Source organism: Bos taurus, chromosome 19, assembly GCF_002263795.3.
Source record: "Bos taurus isolate L1 Dominette 01449 registration number 42190680 breed Hereford chromosome 19, ARS-UCD2.0, whole genome shotgun sequence".
NCBI lineage: Eukaryota > Metazoa > Chordata > Mammalia > Artiodactyla > Bovidae > Bos > Bos taurus.
The window spans coordinates 12,521,668-12,542,867 of record NC_037346.1 but is presented as its reverse complement, the minus strand read 5'-3'; the positions used below and the strand labels follow the sequence as shown (position 1 = coordinate 12,542,867).

Below are 21,200 nucleotides of genomic sequence, written 5' to 3'. Positions count from 1 at the left end.
GGGAAAGCAAGGATAAAGGAAAAGCAGTTAGAAAGATGGTAACAATAACCCTGTGTACGAGACAGCAAAAGAGACACTGATGTATAGAACAGTCTTATGGACTCTGTGGGAGAGGGAGAGGGTGGGAAGATTTGGGAGAATGACATTGTAACATGTAAAATATCATGTAAGAAACGAGTTGCCAGTCCAGGTTCGATGCACGATACTGGATGCTTGGGGCTAGTGCACTGGGATGACCCAGAGGGATGGTATGGGGAGGGAGGAGGGAGGAGGGTTCAGGATGGGGAACACATGTATACCTGTGGTGGATTCATTTTGATGTTTGGCAAAACTAATACAATTATGTAAAGTTTAAAAATAAAATAAAATTAAAAAAAAAATAAAAAAAAAAAAAAAAAAAAAGAAACAATAGCTTGGCTTTCGGCTTTTGGCTCGGGGGAGGCAGAGGTGCAACTTTCTTCGGTCGTCCCGAATCCGGGTTCATCCGACACCAGCCGCCTCCACCATGCCGCCTAAGTTCGACCCCAACGAGATAAAAGTCGTGTACCTGAGGTGCACCGGTGGGGAAGTTGGTGCCACGTCTGCCCTGGCCCCCAAGATCGGCGCTCTGGGTCTGTCTCCAAAAAAGGTTGGTGATGACATCGCCAAGGCAACTGGTGATTGGAAGGGTCTGAGGATTACAGTGAAACTGACCATTCAGAACAGACAAGCCCAGATTGAGGTGGTACCTTCTGCTTCTGCCCTGATCATCAAAGCCCTCAAGGAACCACCAAGGGACAGAAAGAAGCAGAGAAACATTAAGCACAGTGGAAACATTACTTTTGATGAGATCGTCAACATTGCCCGGCAGATGTGGCACCGGTCTCTAGCTAGAGAACTTTCTGGAACCATTAAAGAGATCCTGGGGACCGCCCAGTCTGTGGGCTGCAATGTTGATGGCCGCCACCCTCATGACATCATAGATGATATCAACAGTGGCGCAGTGGAGTGCCCTGCTAGTTAAGAACTGCAAAGGAAAAAGGAAAATAAAGGATCATTTGACAACCAAAAAAAAAAAAAAAGAAACAATAGCTTGGCCTTCCCTGGTGGTCCAGGGGGCTAAGAATCTGCCTGCCAATGCACAGGATACGAGTTCAATTCCTGGTCCAGGAAGATTCCACATGCCTCGGGGCAACTAAGCCCGTGCACCACGACTGAGGCCACATGCCCAGAGCCTGTGCTCTGCAAGAGAAGACCACACATTGCAAAGAAAAGCAGCCCCCTCTCTCTGCAACTGGAGAAAGCCTGTGTGCAGCAACGAAGACCCAGGGCAGCGATAAAGCAGAGTCCTGGTTCCCCCTCAAGGGAACCACAGAACAAGCTGATAATTACCTCTGAGTTCCACAGAATCTAAGGCCCCTACCCAAGTAGAAGTTAGAATGATGATGTTGACCTTAATGATGCTCATGTTGCTGTTGTTTAGTTGCTCAGTCGTGTCCAACTCTTTGAGACCCTATGGACTGCAGCACACCAGGCTTCCCTATCCATCACCATCTCCCAGGGCTTGCTCAAACTCATGTCCATCAAGTCAGAGATGCCATCCAATCATCTCATCCTCTGTTGTCCCCTTCTCCTCCTGTCTTCAATCTTTCCTAGCATCAGGGTCTTTTCCAATGAGTTGGCTCTTCCCATCAGGTGGCGAAAGTATTGGAGCTTCAGTTTCAGCATCAGTCCTTCCAGTGAGTATTCAAGACTGATTTCCTTTAGGATTGACTGGTTTGATCTCCTTGCAGTCCAAGGGCTTCTCAAGAGTCTTTTTCAACACCACAGTTCAAAAACATTGATTCTTCGGTGCTCAGCCTTCTTTATGGTCCAACTGTCACATCCATGCATGACTACTGGAAAAACCATAGCTTTGACTAGATGGACATTTGTCAGCAAAGTAATGTCTCTGCTTTTTAATACACTGCCTAGGTTTGTCATAGCTTTCCTTCCAAGGAGCAAGCATCTTTTAATTTCATGGCTGCAGTCACCAGCTGCAGTGATTTTGGAGTCCAAGAAGTAAAGTCTGCCACTGTTTCCATTGTTTTCCCTTCTATTTGCCATGAAGTGATGGGATCAGATGCCATGATCTTAGTTTTTTGAATGTTAAGTTTTAAGCCAACTTTTTCACTCTCCTCTTTCACTTTCATCAAGAGGATCTTTAGTTCCTCTTCATTTTCTGCCATAAGGGTGGTGTCATCTGCATATCTGAGGTTATTGATATTTCACCCAGTAATCTTGATTCCAGCTTGTGTTTCATCCAGCCCAGCGTTTCTCATGATGTACTCTGCATGTAAGTTAAATAAGCAGGGTGACAATATACAGCCTTGACATACTCTTTTCCCAATGTTGAACCAGTCCATCGTTCCATGTCTGGTTCTAACTGTTAGCTCTTGACCTGCATTCAGGTTTCTCAAGAGGCAGGTAAGGTGGTCTGGTATTCCCACCTCTTTAAGAATTTTCCACAGTTTGCTGTGATCCACACAGTCAAAGGCTTTAGCCTAGTCAATGAAGCAGAAGTAGATGTTTTTTTGGAACTCTCTTGCTTTTCCTATGATCCAGAGGATATTGGCAATTTGATCTCTGGTTCCTCTGCCTTTTCTAAATTCAGCTTGAACATTTGGAAGTTCTCAGTTCCCATACTATTGAAGCCTAACTTGGAGAATTTTGAGCATTACTTTGCTAGTATGTGAAATGAGTGCAATTGTGAGGTAGTTCGAACATTCTTAGGGTTCCCTAGTGGCTCAGTTGGTAAAGAATCTGTGCAATGCAGACCTGGGTCGGGACTGGAGAAGGAAACGACAACCCACTCCAGCATTCTTGCCTGGAGAATTCCATGGACAGAGGAGCCGGAGCTACAGTCCACGGGATCGCAAAGAGCTGGACATGACTGTGTGGCTAACTTTTTTGAACATTTTTGGCATTACCCTTCTTTGGGATTGGAATGAAAACTGCCCTTTTCCAGTCCTGATGTTGCAGGAAGGGGGACCCCTTCCAGGGCCCAAAAGTGGGCTCTTGTCTAACACTTGGAAATGAACTGTCTGAGAAGACACATCTGCTGACAAAGCAAGAGACTTTATTGGGAAGGGGCGCTGGGTGGAAAGCAGGAGGGGAAGGGAACCCAGGAGAACTGCTCTGCCACGTGGCTCGCAGTCTCGGGTTTTATGGTGATGGGATTAGTTTCCGGGTTGTCTTTAGCCAATCATTCTGACTCAGGGTCCTTCCTGGTGGTGCACGCCTTGTTCAGCCAAGATGCATGCCGGAGAGAAGGATTCTGGGAGGTGGTCAGACATGCGGTGTTTCCTTTTGACCTTTCCTGAACTCTTCCAGTTGGTGGCAGCTTATTAGTTCTGTGTTCCTTACCAGGACCTCCTGTCGTAAAACCATAGTAACCATGCAAGTGGTTACTATGGTGCCTGGCCAGGGTGGGCGGTTTCAGTCAGTGTGCTTGCCCTAACACTGTGGCCACTGCTGAGTTTTCCAAATTTGCTGGCATATTGAGTGCAGCACTTTCACAGCATCATCTTTTAGGATTTGAAGTAGCTCAGCTGGAATTCCATCACCTCCACTAGCTTTGTTCGTAGGGATGCTTCCTAAGGCCCACTTGACTTCACACTCCAAGATGTCTGGCTCTAGGTGAGTGGTCACACCATCGTGGTTATCTGGGTCATTAAGATCTTTTTTGTATAGTTGTGTGTATTCTTGCCACCCCTTCTTAATCTCTTCTGCTTCTGTTAAGTCCATACCATTTCTGTTCTTTATTGTGCCCATCTTTGCATAAAATGTTCCCTTGGTATCTCTAATTTTCTTGAAGAGATCTCTAGTTTTTCCCATTCTATTTTTTCATTATGACCCTCCACAACGTCAATCAAGGGAAACACGGACTCTGTCGACCTTTGCCCCAATTCTATGCTGAATTCCTCTCTAACCCCTGATCCATATCATCAAGGAACATGCCAGCCTGCAGAAAGTAAAAGGTGGACAAATTAACATGCTCACTTCTACCCTTCTCCACACCCAGCCCCTCCTGCTTAAAGTATGTGGCACTAAGGATTTTTTAAAATTAAATATTGGAGGAATGACTCTATTGAAAGAGTTGTCCTGCTCCTCATTTTATGCTGACCAATTGGATTTTAAAGAGTGTCTCCCAAAGGCAATGGAGTTTTGCTTTGTCTTAGTTAATGCTGAGCATTGAGCATTCGTGGCTGCTGTTAGATTTAATTGTCTCTTCAGGCTACTTCCTACGGTTTATAATAAAACCATTATGAAAATAGGGCAGTCATCCAGAGTATAGGATTTGCTGGCGGCTGTGGGAGGGAAGAGGAGGGGTAGGGAGCAGGCAGAGACAAACAAGCTTTGGGGTTCTGATACTTACCTCCCCCTTCTGAATTTTAGATATTGTTTGGGGCTGGTGGAGGAATAAATGTACAGATATTCTTTGTTTCTTTGTGTGTGCGTGTTTTCTACCAGTCGTGGTCCATATTCACAACCACTTACCTAAGTTTGAGTTATAATGTGACAATCTTTTGTGTACTTTTTTTTTTGGCCACGCTGTGTAGCACATGAGATTTCATAGTTACCCAACCAGGAATCAAACCTACATCCCCTGCATTGGAAGCACAGAGTCTTAACCAGCAGACTACCAGTGAAGTTCCCACGTTCTATTTTTAAACTTGGCGTTATATTACATTTTTAATGATGTTACTTATTCCTCATGCTGTGCTGTGTGCTGTGTACTCAGTCATGTCCTACTCTTTGCCACTCCATGGACTGTAGTCTGTCTGGCTCCTCCGTCCATGGGATTTTCCAGCCAAGCATACTGGAGCAGGTTGCCATTTCCTCTTCCAGGGGATCATCCCAACCCAGGGATTGAACCTGCACCTCCTACGTCTCCTGCATTGCAGGCAGGTTCTTTACCACGGAACCACTAAGGAAGTTTCCTTATTCCTTATGAGTAGTTTTTAAAAACAAACACAGCTTTCCTTTCTCTCTGACTGCAATTGTAAAGTATATTCATCATTCTTAAAAATGCAGACAATATGCAAAGAAAGTGAAAAATTCCCCTCGATATTTTGAAGTGTATCCTTCAAAACTTTTTTCTATATATACAAATACATACAAAAATGGGATCATACCACCCTGCCAAATTACCCATGACATTTTTCACAGAACCAGAACAAATAATCCTAAAATTTATATGGAATCATAAAAGATCCAAATTGCCAAAGCAATAATGAGGAAAAAGAAGAAAGTAGGAGGCTTAACCCTCCCAGACTTAAGACGATACTACAAAGCTACAGTATCAGAATAGCATGGCATTGGCACAAAAACTGACATGTGGATCAATAGAATAGAATAGAGAAATAAAGCCACACACCTACAGCCAATTAGTCTTCAACAAAGGAGGTAAGAATATACAAATGAAAAAAAAAAAAATTAGTCTTTCTCCAAGTGGTGCTGGGAAAGCTGGAGAGCCACAAGCAAACCAATGAAGTTAGAACACACTCGCACACTGTACACAAAAATAAACTCACACTGGCTTAAAGACTGAAATACAAGACATGACACTGTAAAACCTCTAGAAGAGAATATAAGCAAAACATGCTCTGACATAAATCGTACCAATGTTTTCTTAGATCTGTCTCCCAAGGCAATAGAAATAAAAGCAAAAATAAACAAATGGAACCTAATCAAACTTAGAAGCTTTTGCACAGCAAAGGAAACCATAAAGAAAATGAAAAGACAACCACGAACTGGGAGAAAATATTTGCAAATACTGTGACCAACAAGGGCTTAATGTCCAAAATAAACAAACAGCTCATACAACTCGATAAGAAAACAACAAACAATCAAAAAATGGGCAGACCACCTAAATAGACATTTCTCCAAAGAAGACATACAGATGGCCAACGGGCACATGAAAAGATACTCACATCACTAATTATTATAGAAATGCAAACCAAAATCACAATCAGCTACCACCTCACACTGGTCAGAACGGTCATTATTATTATTTTTTTTAATCTACAAATAAAAAGTGCTGGGGAGGATGTGGAGAAAAGGGAACCCTCCTACACTGTTAGTGGAAATGTAAATCGGTGGAAATGGAAAACAGTATGGAGGTTCCTCAAAAACGAAAAATAGAGTTGCCACATGATTCAGCAATCCAAATCCTGGGCATATATCCAGACAAAAACCATAATTCAAAAAGATACATGCAGCCCTACGTTTGTAGCAGTAGTATTCAGAAAGCCAAGACATGGAAGAACCCAAATGTCAATTGACAGGTGAGTGGTTAAAGAAGATATGCCACACATATATATACAATGGAATACTACTCAGCCATAAAAAGGAAAGAATGCCATTTGGAGCAATATGGATGGACCTAGAAATTATCATACTAAGTGAAGTAAGTCAGAAAAAGTAAGACAAATGCCATATAATATTGCTTATAAGTGGAATCTAAAATATGGCATAGGGGCTTCCCTGGTGGCTCAAGGAAAGAATCCGCCTGCCAATGCAGGAGACATGGGTTCAGTCCCTGATCTGGGAAGATCCCACATGCCACGGAGCCATTAAGCCCATGTGTCACAACTATTGAGCCTGTGCTCTAGAGCCTGAGAGCTGGAAATACTGAGCTCACGTGCTGCAACTCTTGAAGCCTGAGCACCCTAGAGCCCATGCTCCAAAACAAGAAAAGCCACCAAAATGAGAAGCCCGTGTACCACAACTAGAGAGTGGGCCCACTCTCCGCAACTAGAGAAAAGCCTGTGTGCAATAACAAAGATTCAGCAAGCCAAAAAAAAAGAAAAAACTAAGCTAAAAATAGATACAATAAAAAATTTTAAATTTTTAATAATAAATAATACATTTAAATTTTAAATAATAAATAAATTATAAATAATAAAATATGACACAAAGGAACTTATCTACGAAACAGGAATAGACTCACAGACAGAACAGACTTGTTGCCGTCAGAAAGGGGTGGTGGGGGAAGGGTGGCTTAGGGGTTTGGGATTAATAGATGCAAACTATTACACAGAGCATGGTAAATAGGGAGCTATATTCCATATCCTGTGATAAACCATAATGGAAAAGAATGAGAGAAAGAATGTTTATCTATGTATAACTGATCACTTTGCTGTACAGTAAAAATCAGCACAACATTGTAAATCAACTATACATATACCAATAAAATACATTTTAAAATAAATGGGATCATACCATACGTGGTATTTTAGTTTGTTTTCCACATCATTAAATATAGAGTAGTAATCTAAAATTTTAAAAATTTAATTCATATTTAATCTAAATTATTCATATAAATTTAATTTGTATAGTGAAAATCAGTCATATCTTAATAACTGGGCTTCTTCCTCCATGGCTCACATGGCCAAGAATCTGCCAGCAATGCAGGAGACTCGCACTGGATCCCTGAGTGGGGAAGATCCCCAGGAGAAGATCCAGTATTTTTGCCTGGAGAATTCCATGGACAGAGGAGGCTGGCGGGCTATAGTCCATGGAGTCACAGAATCAGACATGTATTTTAATAATCAGTACTATTTTAGTAGTGAAGTATTTTTTAATTGATTTTAACTTTAATATTAGTATAGTATTTTTTAAAGTATTGATGTGCCACAGTTTATTTACCCTTTCCTATCCATGACAGCTGTTTCCAAACTGTTACCACCGTAACTTTCCTCATTTACATCTTCTCTGCTGCTGCTGCTGCTGCTAAGTTGCTCCAGGAGTGTCCGACTCTGTGCGACCCTGTGGACAGCAGCTCCTCTGTCCACAGGATTCTCCAGGCAAGAATACTGGAGTGGGTTGCCATTTCCTTCTCCTATATCTTCTCTCCATAGGGCTAATTCCTCTAAGTAGAATTGGGAAAGAATCTGCCTGCAATTCGGGAGACACAGGCTTGACCCCTGGGTTGGGAAGATCTCCTGGAGAAGGAAATGACAATCCACTCCAGTATTCTTGCCTGGAGAGAATTCCATGGACAGAGGAGCCTGGCAGGTTACAGTCCATGGAGTCTCAAAGAGTCAGACATGACCGAGTGCCTACACTTGCAGAATTTATGGGTCAAAGCAAACGCCTATTTAACATTTTGTAATACATTTTTTTAAACTAATTACCACTCCCAGTAGAAGTGTGCCAAAGAGGTCCTCTCCCCTCACTCTTGCCAATATAATTACCCTTCTTAAAACAGTCGAAAAATAGTCTTGAATTAATGTTCAGAGAACACACCTTCCAGTCTGGAAACAAACCCACCTTGTCCTCTAGGAAAGTCAAAGTGCAGTCGCTCAGTTGCGTCCAACTCTTTGCAACGCCATGGACTGTGGCCCACCAGGCTCCTCTGTCCATGGGATGCTCCAGGCAAAGAATATTGGAGTGGGGTGTCATTTCCTTCTCCAGAGGATCTTCCCGACCCAGGGATCGAGCCTGGGACTCCCTCATTGCAGGCAGATTCTTGACCATCTGAGCCACCCGGAAAGCTTACAACCTCTAGTTAAATATTCCTGTCACTCGCAGGTACCGCCGCCAGATGACGAGAGAGAGGCCTGGGAAGACCGTGCGGCAGCAAGTCAGCAGACGGCGCGCTGACCCCTGCCGTCGAAGGCGGGGGAGAGAGAGGACCAAACCGAGTGGAGAAAACGGGACCTGGGCCCAGAAAACAGGAAGGGACCGGCCAGGAGAGGGTGTCCAGCGATCCAAAGAAGATGCTGGTTAGGTGAGGGGACCGGGGCCGCAAGGTCTTACCACCTCCCTGACCCGCACGGCGAGCTGATGGGGGATGCAAGGGGCCGCGTAAGAGACGAGGGGGCGGCGTAGCCCCGCGCCCTGGAGCGCCTCCAGGACAAGCCGGCTGGAGAGACGCGCGGACCCCACCAGCCCCTTCTACGCCTGCGGCCTGGCTTCCCCCGAGGGCGACGCAGGAGGGAAAAGCCAGGCCAGACGGACTCCTACCCGAACCTCGGCGCTGCCCCTCGTGGCGGCGGACCCAAGGCAAATGACGGGAATTCTGTGCTTCTCGGCTGGTGTTTCAGGAAATGGGATCACGACTGAGATCTGGGGCTTCCCAGTTGTGATCCCGGGGCTTCCCTCGTGGCACTGTCGGTAAAGAATACAGCTGCAATGCAGGAGACGTAAGAGACCTGGGTTCGATCCCTGGGTCAGGAAGATCCCTTGCAGAAGGAAATGGCAACCCACTCCAGTATTCTTGCCTGGAGAATCCCATGGACAAGGAACCTGGCAGACAACAGTCCGTGGGGTCACAAGTATCGGACACGACTGAGAGACTAAACCACCACCACCCCTGGGACCTACCCCGGGGAAGAGGTATGAGGGTTAATTGAGGTAGTACTTGGTGGCTAGTATTTTTGTATACTCCCTAAAAACACCACCACCATCCACTCACCACCCAACACAGTGGGCTTCCTCCCTCCTGGAGGCTACGAATGATGGAAGAGAAGATGCATCCCGGGAGAGCTTGACGATGCTACGTTCTCCCTACATCCTCTACCACATTGTCCCCTGTCCTAAAAGGACGGCTAGGAAACCTCTTCTCGCTCTCCTTTAGGGGGAAGCCCACAGGGTAGCCCACTCTGTAAACGAGGGGGCTTGAATGGTAGGCAGGCAGGAGAATTATTCCTAAAACCTTACCCACGTTCAAAATCGAGAGCACCCGACAGTTCTCTTGGGAGAAGGGGTGCCCGCCCCTCTTGGGCAGCTGTGTGCCCCGACAAAATCCGGGGTGTGCCTGGCCCAAGCTGCTGGCTTGCAGGGCGGGCTCCAGGGCACCCCGAGGAACCCGGGCCGCGTGGGGGAGGGGCGCTGGGCTCTGTGTTGGCCGTTGCCATGGTTTTGCCCGGAGTTCCGAGTGCCACTCCCTGAGTCACCGGGGGCGAGGGGACCCGGGGAGTGCCGCTATGAAGCCCATCAGCGCTCCTGTTGAGATGGAAGCCTCTGATGGGCAGGCGGACGAAAGGGAGGAGCCACTAGAGCAGGTGAAGTGGGGCTGGGGGTGTGAGGGGGGAAGGAAAGGAGGGCCCTGCAGGGGCTGGCTTGGGAAGGCAGAGAAGATAAGTGTCAAGGAAGAAGAGGGGGGGCGGAAATGGTGAGGTTCACCAGTTCGTAAGAGACTGAAAGAACAAGAGAAGGTTAACTCATCCAGACAGATGTTTATCCAGGACATAGATACCTGGCAAGATAATGGGGGTGGGGATTCCTGGCAAGATGATTGTCAGTTATGAAGACTCACAGGCTTGTGTGTGTGTGTGTATGAACATGTGTCATGGTCTGTGTGGTTTGTATGGAGTGTTTGTCCAGTTGACTAGTCAGGGTTCCCTCTGGAGTCTGGAGGAGCCTGTCCTGGAACTTCCTGTGCCCCCTGAACACAGGCAGGACTTTAATGCTCACTTGTGTTTTGACTCCCCCATGAGGCATGCAGAATCTTAGTTCCTTGACCAAGGATTGAACCTGTGTCCCCTGCAGTGGAAACTTGGAGTCTTAACCACTACGCCACCAGGGAAGTCCCTACGCTCCCTTTTCTGGGAGGCTTTTTAAAGGGCAGGTGTAAACCTCATGTCAATCTAATCCTGTGCTCTGACTTCAAGTGTTATTCTGAAGTCACCTCACTGTGATTCATTTTCAACTTCTTTTGCCCCAGCTTGCTGCCAGAAAGTTCCTTCTCATCATCACCATTACTGTCAGCCACTTTCCTGAGTGCCTGTTAGCCTGGCAAGAAGCTAAAGATTAGGGATACAAAGAAGTGGGCCTGGGACTTAGGAACTCAATAAGTGTTTGCTGAATGAGCGAGTAAATAAATGATGATCATTCCCCCAAGGAGTTACTTAAGCGTCTCAGGTACCCTCTGCTCATCTGTAACCAAAAATAAAGAGTTCTAGCCTTACAGAATCTGTGGGAGAATAAAATGAGTTAATGTTGGTACTTCCTTGATGGTCCAGTGGTTAAGAATCCTCCTTGCAAATCAGGGGACATAGGTTCCATCCTCGGTCCAGAAATATCCCACATGCCTCAGAGCAACTAAGCCCCTGAGCCTATGAAGCCTGCAAGCCCTAGAGCCATGCTCCACAGGGGAAGCCATTGCAAGGAGAAGGCTTCATACCACAACAAAGAATGACTCCTGCTTGCCACAACTAAACAAAGCCTACATGCAGCAATGAAGACCCACTATGGTCAAAAAAGTAAATAAATAAAAATTTTTTTTAAAAAAAGAATCCACCCTCCAATGCAGAGGACCCAGGTTCCATCCCTGGTTGGGGAACTAAGATCGCATATGCTGTGAAGTAACTAAGCATGCTCACTGCAACTAGAGAGCCCAAGCTCTGCAACTAGAGAGAAAGCCCACAAGCCACAGTGAAGACCTAGTGCAGTCCTCCCCTCAAAAAAAAAAAGAAGTTAACCATACACAGAAAGAGTTCAGTTCAGTCGCTCAGTTGTGTCCAACTCTTTGCAACCCCATGCACTGCAGCACACCAGGCTTCCCTGTCCATCACCAACTGCCGGAGTCTACCCAAACCCATGTCCATTGAGTCGGTGATGCCATCCAACCATCTCATCCTCTGTCATCCCCTTCTCCTCCTGCCTTCAATCTTTCCCAGCATCAGAGTCTTTACCAATGAGTCAGTTCTTCCCATCAGGTGGCCAAAAAGTTATTGGAGCTTCAGCTTCAGCATGAGTCCTTTTAATAAATATTCAGGACTGATCTCCTTTAGGATGGACTGGTTGGATATCCTTGCAGTCCAAGAGACTCTCTCAAGAGTCTTCTCCATCACCACAGTTCTAAAGCAGCCATTCTTTGGCTCTCAGCTTTCTTTATGATCCAAAACAAAAAGAGTTAGTGTTTGTCAAGTGCTTTGCAAAGTTAGTTAGTATACAGAGCTATAATATTATAAAAGAAATGGATTAGGTGTTCTTGGTTTTCTAAGCAGGAATTCTCAGAGATGGGTTTCCTTTTCCCAGGGCTCACTGGCCCGAGAGCTGGGTCAAAGAGGAGTCACTGGGAAAACGGAGAAGGGCTTTGGCTGGCATCTGGATCAGTGATTGCCCAGCACTGCCTCTCAGGAGCAGTAGCTCTAGGCCCCCAGCTGACTGCTGCCCCTGCCTCCTCCAGGGGACGAATGCACGCAGCTTAGAGAGGCGCTCCAGTACCACCCCAGCCAAAGACTCCCTTGTGCGCCATGCCAAGGGCCTTGACCGGGACACCTTCAAAATTGTGAGTAAGGGGCCAGCCTGGGACCCGTACCCTATTCCCTACAGGTCAGGAGACCTGGGTCAGAAGCTGGCAGGCCTCGGATCCACAGTTCATGGCCCCACTGGACACCCTCTTGGGAAGGAAGTGGCCTTCTCACATAACACTGGGTCGGAAGGGCTGCAGCTGGGCCACCTGCGGGCTATGTGGGGTGTCCAACTTTCTCTTCTTTCTCCTATGGCCCCTCACTTCCCCTGTTGCCTCCTCAGTGTAAAGAATATCTAAGGCCACTGAAGAAGTTCCTGCGTAAGCTGCACCTGCCAAAGGACCTTCCCCAGAAGAAAAAACTGAAGTACATGAAGCAGAGCCTGGTGGTCCTAGGGGACCACATCAACACCTTTCTGCAGCACTACTGCCGAGCCTGGGAAATCAAGCACTGGAAGAAGTAGGACAGCCTCCCTACCCTGACCATGACCCTCTTTCCTAGGCCACTCCCTCCAGAATCGAGGTCGCTCCTTAGTGAAAATCTCCTAGTCCTTCATCTTAGTGTGGAAGGGTCAGGATCCTGGAGTGAGTGTGGTGAAGAGGGGTGGAGAGAACAGCACCCTCTAGTGACTCAGGGCAGCACTGAATGGATAAAGGACTCTCCTCACCCGGGGATAGGAGTTCAGTTCAGTTCGGTTGCTCAGTGGTCTCTTGTCGACCCATGGACAGCAGCACGCCAGGCCTCCCTGTCCATCACCAACTCCTGGAATTTACTCAGACTCATGTACATTGAGTCACTGATGCCATCCAACCATCTCATCCTCTGTCATCCCCTTCTCCTCCCACCTTCAATCTTTCCCAGCATCAGGGTCTTTTCAAAAGAGCCAACTCTTTGCATGAGGTGGCCAAAGTATTGGAGTTTCAGCTTCAGCATCAGTCCTTCCAATAAATATTCAGGACTGATGTCCTTTAGGATGGACTGGTTGGATCTCCTTGCAGTCCAAGGGACTCTCAAGAGTCTTCTCCAACACCATAGTTCAAAAGCATCAATTCTTCAGCTCTCAGCTTTCTTTATGGTCCAACTGTCACATCCATACATGACCACTGGAAAAATCATAGCCTTGACTAGACGGACCTTTGTTGGCAAAGTAATGTCTCTGCTTTTGAATATGCTGTCTAGGTTGGTCATAACTTTCCTTCCAAGGAGAAAGCATCTTTTAATTTCATGGCTGCAGTCACCGTCCACAGTGATTTTGAAGGTGTTAGTTGCTCAGTCATGTCTGACTCTATGTGACCCATTGGCTGTAGCCTTCCAGGCTCCTCTGTCCATGGGATTTTCCAGCCAAGAATACTGGAGTGGATTGCCATTCCCTCCTCCAGGGGATCTTCCAACCCAGGGATCGAACCCAGGTCTCCTGCATTGCAGGCAGATTTTTTACTATCTGAGCCACCAGGGAAGCCCAAACAGTGATTTTGGAGCCCCCAAAAATAAAGTCTGACACTGTTCCCACTGTTTCCCCATCTATTTGCCATGAAGGGATGGGACTGGATGCCAAGATCTTAGTTTTCTGAATGTTGAGCTTTAAGCCAAGTTTTTCACTCTCCTCTTTCACTTTCATCAAAAGGCTCTTTAGTTCTTGGCTTTCTGCCATAAGGGTGGTGTCATCTGCATATCTGAGGTTATTGGTATTTCTCCCGGCAATCTTGATTCCAGCTTGTGCTTCCTCCAGCCCAGCGTTCCTAATGCTGTACTCTGAATAGAAGTTAAATAAGCAGGGTGACAATATACAGGCTTGACATACTCCTTTCCCTGTTTTGAATCGGGGTGGGAGGAGTGGGGGAAAGAACTCTGATAGAATAACTGCTGCGTGCTGTGGGGGCTCATCACCAAATACAGGGGATTCAAGGCCTGGAGAATCCTGCCCTCCAAGCGCCCAACCAAAAATTCAGGGGGCAGGGGTGGTCCAGGACGGGTGGTCCTGGCCGTAAGGCAGGTGTGGCGGGGAGAGGGGCTGGGCTCCTCCCCGCTCAGCCTCGGTCCCGCCTCCTTCGGCCTCGGCCCCGCCCCCTCAGCCTCGGTTCCCCTCCCTTGCAGGATGCTCTGGCGGTTTGTCTCCCTCTTCTCAGAGTTGGAGGCGAAGCAGCTTCGCAAACTCTACAAGTATACCAAGAACAACCAGACCACCAAGTTCCTGGTGAGGCTCCTCCCTGGCCGGCAGAGGGCTGGGTGGCGTGTTCTTGAATTATAGGGGGAGATCTGAGCCTGAAGGGCTGTGTTTTGTTTTTTTTTTTTGGCCACAGCATGTGGCATGAGGGATCTTAGTTAGCTGACCAGGGATGGAATCTGGGCCCCCAGGAGTGAAAGTGCAGAATCCTCAACACTGGACTGGCGGGAAATTTCCTGAAGAGCCCTGTGATAGAACAAGTACTCTTTAGTCCTTCCCATGCTCATTGCCTGAGGAAAACTCCACTGGCTTCGGGGTGGGCACAGAGTGGGCTCAGGAGGCCAGAGACTCAGCTTCACCCTCCACCGCCACACCCTGAGCAGGAGCAGGGACCTTTCTGAGGAGCCGTGGGTGGGGACGACCCAGGCCAGGCAGAGAGGCATAGCCAGCTTGGGGGAGGCTATGGAGACCATTGCAAAAGCCAGAGGATAAATATCCCGGGTAGGCTTTGTCCCAAAACAGTGATTCTCAAACATCTTAGTCTCAGATCACTTCTCCCCTCTTAATTTTTATGGTGCTTAGTTGCTAAGTTGCATCTGACTCTTTGCAACCCCATGGACTGTAGCCTCACAGACTCCTTGGTCCATGGGATTTCCCAGGAAGGAATGCTGGAGTGGGTTGCCATTGCCTTCTCCAGGGGATCTTCCCGATCCATGAATCAAACCTGTGACATTGCTTTCTATTTTTGCAGATCTCTTTAGTGTCTGGCTTAATAGAAGACACTTGGCTTCTCATATCTGCTTTTGCTCAGTCTCTTACGATATAATGATTTGGTACATAAGAAAATCCAGCCTCCTACTGATATATATATATATAATTATTAATAGAAAGGAGAGGAGTATTTTATTAGCATTTTCAGATAAAGGTGAATATTTTTTGACACCAAAACTCAGCAAGTGGCAGTTACTTAACTGCAATGTTGAATCTGAAACCGTATCAACAGATGTTTGTTTATTAGGCTGTTTGTTTTCATTTTATACCACATCACACAGCAGGATCTTAGTTCCCTGACCAGGACTGAACCCATGCTTCCTGCAGAGCAAGTGCAGAGTCCTAACCACTGGACCATCAGGGAATTCCTTCAATGAATGTTTTAAAATAGACTTTTTTTAAAAAAGCAGTTTTAGGTTTATAGAATAATTGGGGGTAAAGCACAGAGTTCCCGTATTTACCCTTTCCTGTTTTCCTTATTGGGGCTTCCCTGGTGCACTGGAGAGGTACATTCGTATCTTTGATGAGCCAATATGGATACACTGTTAATGTCCATGGTTTACATTAAGGTGCATTCCTTGTTTTGTACATTCTGTAGGTTTTGACAAATATACAGTAACATGTATCCACCATTACAGTGGACAAAGGAAGTTTCATTGCCCTAAAGATCCCCAGTGCTCTGCCCATTCATCCCCCCCTTCTCCTCTCAAGGCCCTTGGCAACCACTGATCTTTTTACTGTCTCCATAGTTTTTCCTTTTCTGGACTGTATAATTGGAAGGTATAGTTGGAATCATACAGTATGTAGCCTTTTCAGATTTGTTATCAATGAACTTTTCACACTAGGTTACATTAGAATCCATTGATTTCTCTCCTGCACTCTGAGTGGATCCCACTTTTCAGGCGGTCTGTGAGGTTAGAATATTTCACAGAGCACCCTTTGAGAAGCACTGTCCAAAAGAATAATTACAGGGAACAGTGTTTATGTACTAGGAAACTTTATGTTCCTTCATGTCATTCTTCAAAAGTAACCCTAGGTGGTAATTAGAATTGTTATCCACAGTGTATAGATGAGGGTGCCAGATCTAGGGAGGTGAAGGAACTTGATCCAGACCACGCAGCAAATGGGAAGGACAGAGCTGGGTTCAAACATAATCTCATTCAAAGGAGAGCCCTGCTCTGACCTTATCCTGCCCATTGCTCCAGCTGGGCAGCTATAATGGCATCCTCAGTTGGTAAAGAATCCTCCTGCAGTGGAGGAGACCCCAGTTCAATTCCTGGGTCAGGAAGATCCCCTGGAGAAGGGATAGGCTACCCAATCCAGTATTCTTGGGCTTCCCTTGTGGCTCAGCTGGGAAAGAACTGCCTACAATGCAGGAGACCTGGGTTCAATCTCTGGGTTGGGAAGATCCCCTGGAGAAGAGAAAGGCTACTCACACCAGTATTCTGGCCTGGAGAATTCCATGGACTGTATGGTCTATGGGGTCACAAAGAGTTGGATGTGACTTTCACTTTCTCTGTGGGTCTTTGTTTCATTCTCTGAACATGAATATGGGGATAGATTCAGTGATTCCTTCTAAGAATTTGAGGAGCTGCCATTTTAGTCATTCCTAGATTTCAGCAGCCAAGGAACTTTCAAAAGATGTTTCCAGGCTCTCGATTTTAATTTTGCAAAGGACTTTAAAAAATAAGCACCAGGATTTCCCTGGGGGTCCAGTGGCTAAGACTCTGCCCAGTGCAGAGGAGCCGGGTTCAATCCCTGGTCAGGGAATTACATCCCACATGCAGCAACTAAGAGTTCTCATGCCACAGCTAAAGATCCCACATGCTACAGCTAAAACCCAGCACAGCCACGCATGCCTAGTTGCTTCAGTCGTTTGTGTCTGATTCTTTGCGACCCCATGGACTGCAGTCCGCCAGGCTCCTCCATCCATGGGGTTCTCCAGGCAAGAACACTGGAGTGGGTTGCCATGCCCTCCCCCACCTAGCACAGCCAGATAAATATTTTTTTTAAGTCCCATTGTTTCATTACAAACACATAATATGCTCAAAAACCAGAGGGAGGAGATACTGCAAAGGAAAGAACCACCCAAGAAGACAGAGTTGGCAGCCTGACCTCAAGATCCCCATGATCCCCCCTCTGCCCCCCAACATCTGTGGTCCTCACTCCATCCTGGCTGCCCAAGCGTGAGGTGCAGCCTGGCCGCAGCAGCTTCCTAACACGGGCAGGGCTCGGGCTCTGGCAGGCGGCCCCTCTCTCCTCCTCAACACTCTGGTCCCCTTGCAGATGGCCTTCTGCCCCTTGGACGCCCCGGAGAGCTCCTTGCTGGCTGACCAGGAGGACAGTCTGCCCAAGCTCTGCACTGCCTGGGGGCTCCGCAGCCACCTCAATGGCATGAAGGAGAGGCTGTCCAAGCTGCAGGCCCCAGGCCACCCAGCCCGCCTGCTGAAGGAGCTGAGAGCCAGGGGCCCCCGCAGGAGAGGTATGCCCGGAGGAGTGGCCCATCTGCCCCCCGGGAGCGCCTGACCTGGTCCTCTTCCAGCCATCCCATCTTCTCTTCTGCCCTGCATTTCTCTTTGTCCATTTTCCTTCCCCTTCTCCACTTTTTCTTTTCTCTTTTTTTCCTCCTCTCTTAGGTCATCTCACTGTAGGAAATTTGAAATGTTTGTGCATGCACGCTCAGTCGTGTCTGACCCCATAGACTGTCGCCTGCCAGGCGCCTCTCTCCCTGGGATTTGCCAGATAGGATAAAACAGAAAAGTCACCCATGACCCACAGGCAGGACTAATAATCATATTTAGGTGTGTTTCCTTCCTGTTCCATCTCAGTTTCCCCCTAGAGGTCTCGGGAAATGTGCCTTTTCCAGCTAACAGGTAAACAAAGGCATGCTCCCATACGATCAGAAGCAGAGCCATTTCTAGTGGCCAAGAGCAGAGACTCCCGGGAAGTGGCCGAGCAGCAGGCTGTGCCCTCTTGGTGTTGGGTGGGCCGTGGGTGGAAGGAAGGGGTCACTCCCCCAGGAAGGAGGCCGTCCAGCCAGATGGCCTGGGAACGGCCTTCCCAGTGACCATGGCCCTTGGACGGAGGCTGTGGGCTTAAAGGACAGAGTCTTCAGTGGGGGGTGCCCAGCAAGGCTGGAGTCTGTGAAGGCCCGTTCCGGGCACTAAGGATCAGAGAGAAGTTAGACCTCCTACCTCTCACCCTTCTGGAACTGGCTTCTGAGGCCACGTGTAGCTGTTCTTGCTTATCTCCTGTGGGAGAAAATGAAGGCGCACAGGGAAACCTAGGACCCCAGGGCGTGGTCCTAAACTGGACCCAGGGTGTGTCTCTGAAGGCTGGGCCTTCACACGCTCAGGGCCTTTTCAGCGGCTACAGCTGGCAGAGGGAGCAGGGAAGTGAGGATGGGTCGGTGAAGAGGGCCCATGGCCCTGAGCCCAGATTCGTGCCTGAGCTCTGTGGGGCCCGTGGCCCTGGCGCCTACTGCTTAGATTGAGGAAGTGAAACATACCATGGAATGAAGGGCAGTAGGTATTAAGATGATTTGGATCAGGCAGTCCATGAATCAGATGAGGAAAGTGTGGTTCAGGCTTCGGAGCCAGCATCTCCGTTACCAGGTGCATCGTGTCTCTTAATTTCACCCACCCCTGCAGCACCCAGAAGAGCTGGGCATGACCATCCGCCTTTCACTAATGATCAATCTCAGGTCATAGGGCAAAGGGTAGGTCCGGAGGTTTGGAAGGAGGTAGGTTTGGGACAGGCTTTAGAAAAAGGAAAAAGGAGAGAGACGAGGGAGACAAAGAGGTGGAATGGAGGTCTGTGTGGAGGTGAGACAGTGAGCACACAGGCTGGGCTTAGAGGTGAAGGATGGAGGGAGAGGGATAGAGTGGCAGGGAACAGGGAAAAGCTGCAGATGGCGTGTTAAGTTGGGCTTGAAATTGTGCTTCTTTTTTTAAAGTGTTTTTTATTATTTATTTATTTATTTTATTTATTTATTTTATTTATTTATTTTTTTTAGAGCGGGGTAAAGTGTTTTTTAAAAAACTGCTTCTTTATTTGGGTCTTGGTTTCGGCACTCGGGACCCTCAGTCTTTGTTGCAGCATGCGGGACCTTTAGTTACAGCATGCGAACTCTGTAGAGGCATGTGAGCTGCAAGTGGAATCTAGTTCCCTGACCGGGGATGGAACCCTGGCCTCCGCCACTGGGAGTGCACAGTCCTAGCCACTGGGCCACCAGGGATGCCCCTGAATTATAATTCTTAAAATAACATTTGATTACAAACACAAGCATACCCTAGAAAATTAGATAATACAGATTAACAAAAAATAAGAAAATATAAACATCACATTGTCCACCACTTTCCAGATGCTTTTCATGTATATAAACACCTGTATTAAACCAAAATGAGACCATGCTGAATGCGTGGTTTTGACTTGAACTTGCTTTTTTCAGATAATTATAGAAACCTTCCATGTCAACATCTTCATTGAATTAAATACTCCATTTTCAAATTTTCCCAATAGTCAGATCCCTTTTGCACTTAATTTCCCAAACCATGCATTTCACCTGGTTATGTCTCTTAGGTGAGGTGAAGTCACTCAGTCATGTCCGACTCTTTGCGACCCCACGGACGGTAGCCTACCAGGCTCTTCCATCCATGGGATTTTCCAGGCAAGAATACTGGAGTGGGTTGCCATTTCCTTCTCCAGAGGATCTTCCCGACCCAGGGATCAAACCGAGGTCTCCCGCATTGTAGACAGACGCTTTACCGTCTGAGCCACCAGGGAAAAGTCTCTCTTAACCTGAGTCTCCCTTTTCTTCCACCCCAACATGTTGAAGAGATCAGGCTACTGTTCTGCAGACTGTTCCACCTCCTGCTCTTTTCTTGTTGCTTCCATTTGGCATCTTTGAAGCTTGTTTCTCTCGGAGCAGGATTGTAGGTCAAGGGTCCCATGGATTCGTGTTAAAAACATTTCTGACAGGCATACATTTCAGACGAGGTGCTATTCTTCCTACTGTGTTACATGAGAAAACGCATACTACCAGGTGGGGCCACCAGGACCAGGTGAATCACTGTGTCTATCATGAAATTAAAAGTGACCTGTGCGGGGACTCCCCTGACAGTCCAGTGGTTAAGAATCCACCTTCCAACGCAGGGGCTGCAAGTTAGATCCCTGGTTGGGGAACTAAGATTTCACATGCCTCCAGGCAACTAAACTGTCACACCCATAGAGGGCAACCAAGATCCCACAAACTGCAACGAAGCGACACAGCCAAAAATAAATAAATATTTCTTTTTTAAAAAAGAAAAGATCAGTGAAATCAACACCATCCCCCCAAATAGGACCTTCGTGGTGTTCCTTGGGCACTGTGTTCATGAATCAGTTCTTTACTTTTTTCATGAGTCAGTTCTTAAGTAAAAAGATGGCAATGGTGTTTGCAAACAACCCAGCAGCAAAGTACTGGAAACTGAGGAGTGAATGGAGACAGGAGTGGAGAGGAATCACAGAAGCCGGAGGTCTGTCCTGACTGTACCCCTGGCTTAGACTTTGAGCAGCCCATTTCCTTACTCTGCGCCTGCAGATCCTCAGCTGTAATCCCTCAGCTGTAAACTGGGGTGATTCCATCTCCCTACCCCACAGGGTTTCTGTGAGAAAAGGGTAAGGGACTTAGGTTGAAAGCAAGGTAAGCTTTTGCTGCTCTTCCCACCACAGCCGGCAAATGTTACAGGCTGAGATTCTCTTACTATTTGTGATGTCACTGTCTCCGACCTTCCTCTTTTTCAGGTTCTAAGCTTCCTCAAGAGCCGAAACTCAAGAGAAGGAGGATTAAGGAAGCCCCAGACACTCCAGAGACCTGTCTATAGAAGATCCAGCTGGGGCTGAGGGCCAGCTTGCCCTGGATCCTAGAGCACTTGCACTTGAGGGGAGGGGGATATGAGGGACCAGTTAGGGGGAAGAAGAAGCTGTCTTTATCAAAAGGATGCTCAGTCTTAACTGTGTATAAATGGGACAAGAAAATAAACATCCTTTAGACAGTTCAA

At 47.2% G+C, this 21,200-nt stretch overlaps 2 protein-coding genes across 2 annotated transcripts; both read left to right on the top strand.

The window, feature by feature from the left end:
* The first annotated feature begins 415 nt into the window (after window positions 1-415).
* Window positions 416-1,068, top strand: LOC783641 (large ribosomal subunit protein uL11-like). The gene has a single exon (XM_059878416.1). The coding sequence runs from the start codon at window positions 506-508 to the stop codon at window positions 1,001-1,003; it is 498 nt and encodes a 165-aa protein (XP_059734399.1). The 5' UTR covers window positions 416-505; the 3' UTR covers window positions 1,004-1,068.
* Window positions 1,069-9,980: 8,912 nt separating this feature from the next.
* CHCT1 (CHD1 helical C-terminal domain containing 1) lies at window positions 9,981-21,200 on the top strand. The gene is made up of 6 exons (NM_001075929.2): window positions 9,981-10,031; window positions 12,161-12,262; window positions 12,508-12,683; window positions 14,319-14,418; window positions 17,446-17,641; window positions 20,944-21,200. Exons 1-6 carry the CDS (start codon window positions 9,981-9,983, stop codon window positions 21,021-21,023), a joined length of 705 nt encoding a protein of 234 aa, NP_001069397.2. The 3' UTR covers window positions 21,024-21,200.

Coding starts and splice junctions, on each gene's coding strand:
- LOC783641 (XM_059878416.1), top strand. CDS start 506: ATGCCGCCTAAGTTCGACCCCAACGAGATAAAAGTCGTGTACCTGAGG.
- CHCT1 (NM_001075929.2), top strand. CDS start 9,981: ATGGAAGCCTCTGATGGGCAGGCGGACGAAAGGGAGGAGCCACTAGAG. Junction 12,263..12,507: donor ACCGGGACACCTTCAAAATT/GTGAGTAAGGGG, acceptor TTGCCTCCTCAG/TGTAAAGAATATCTAAGGCC. Junction 14,419..17,445: donor ACCAGACCACCAAGTTCCTG/GTGAGGCTCCTC, acceptor GTCCCCTTGCAG/ATGGCCTTCTGCCCCTTGGA.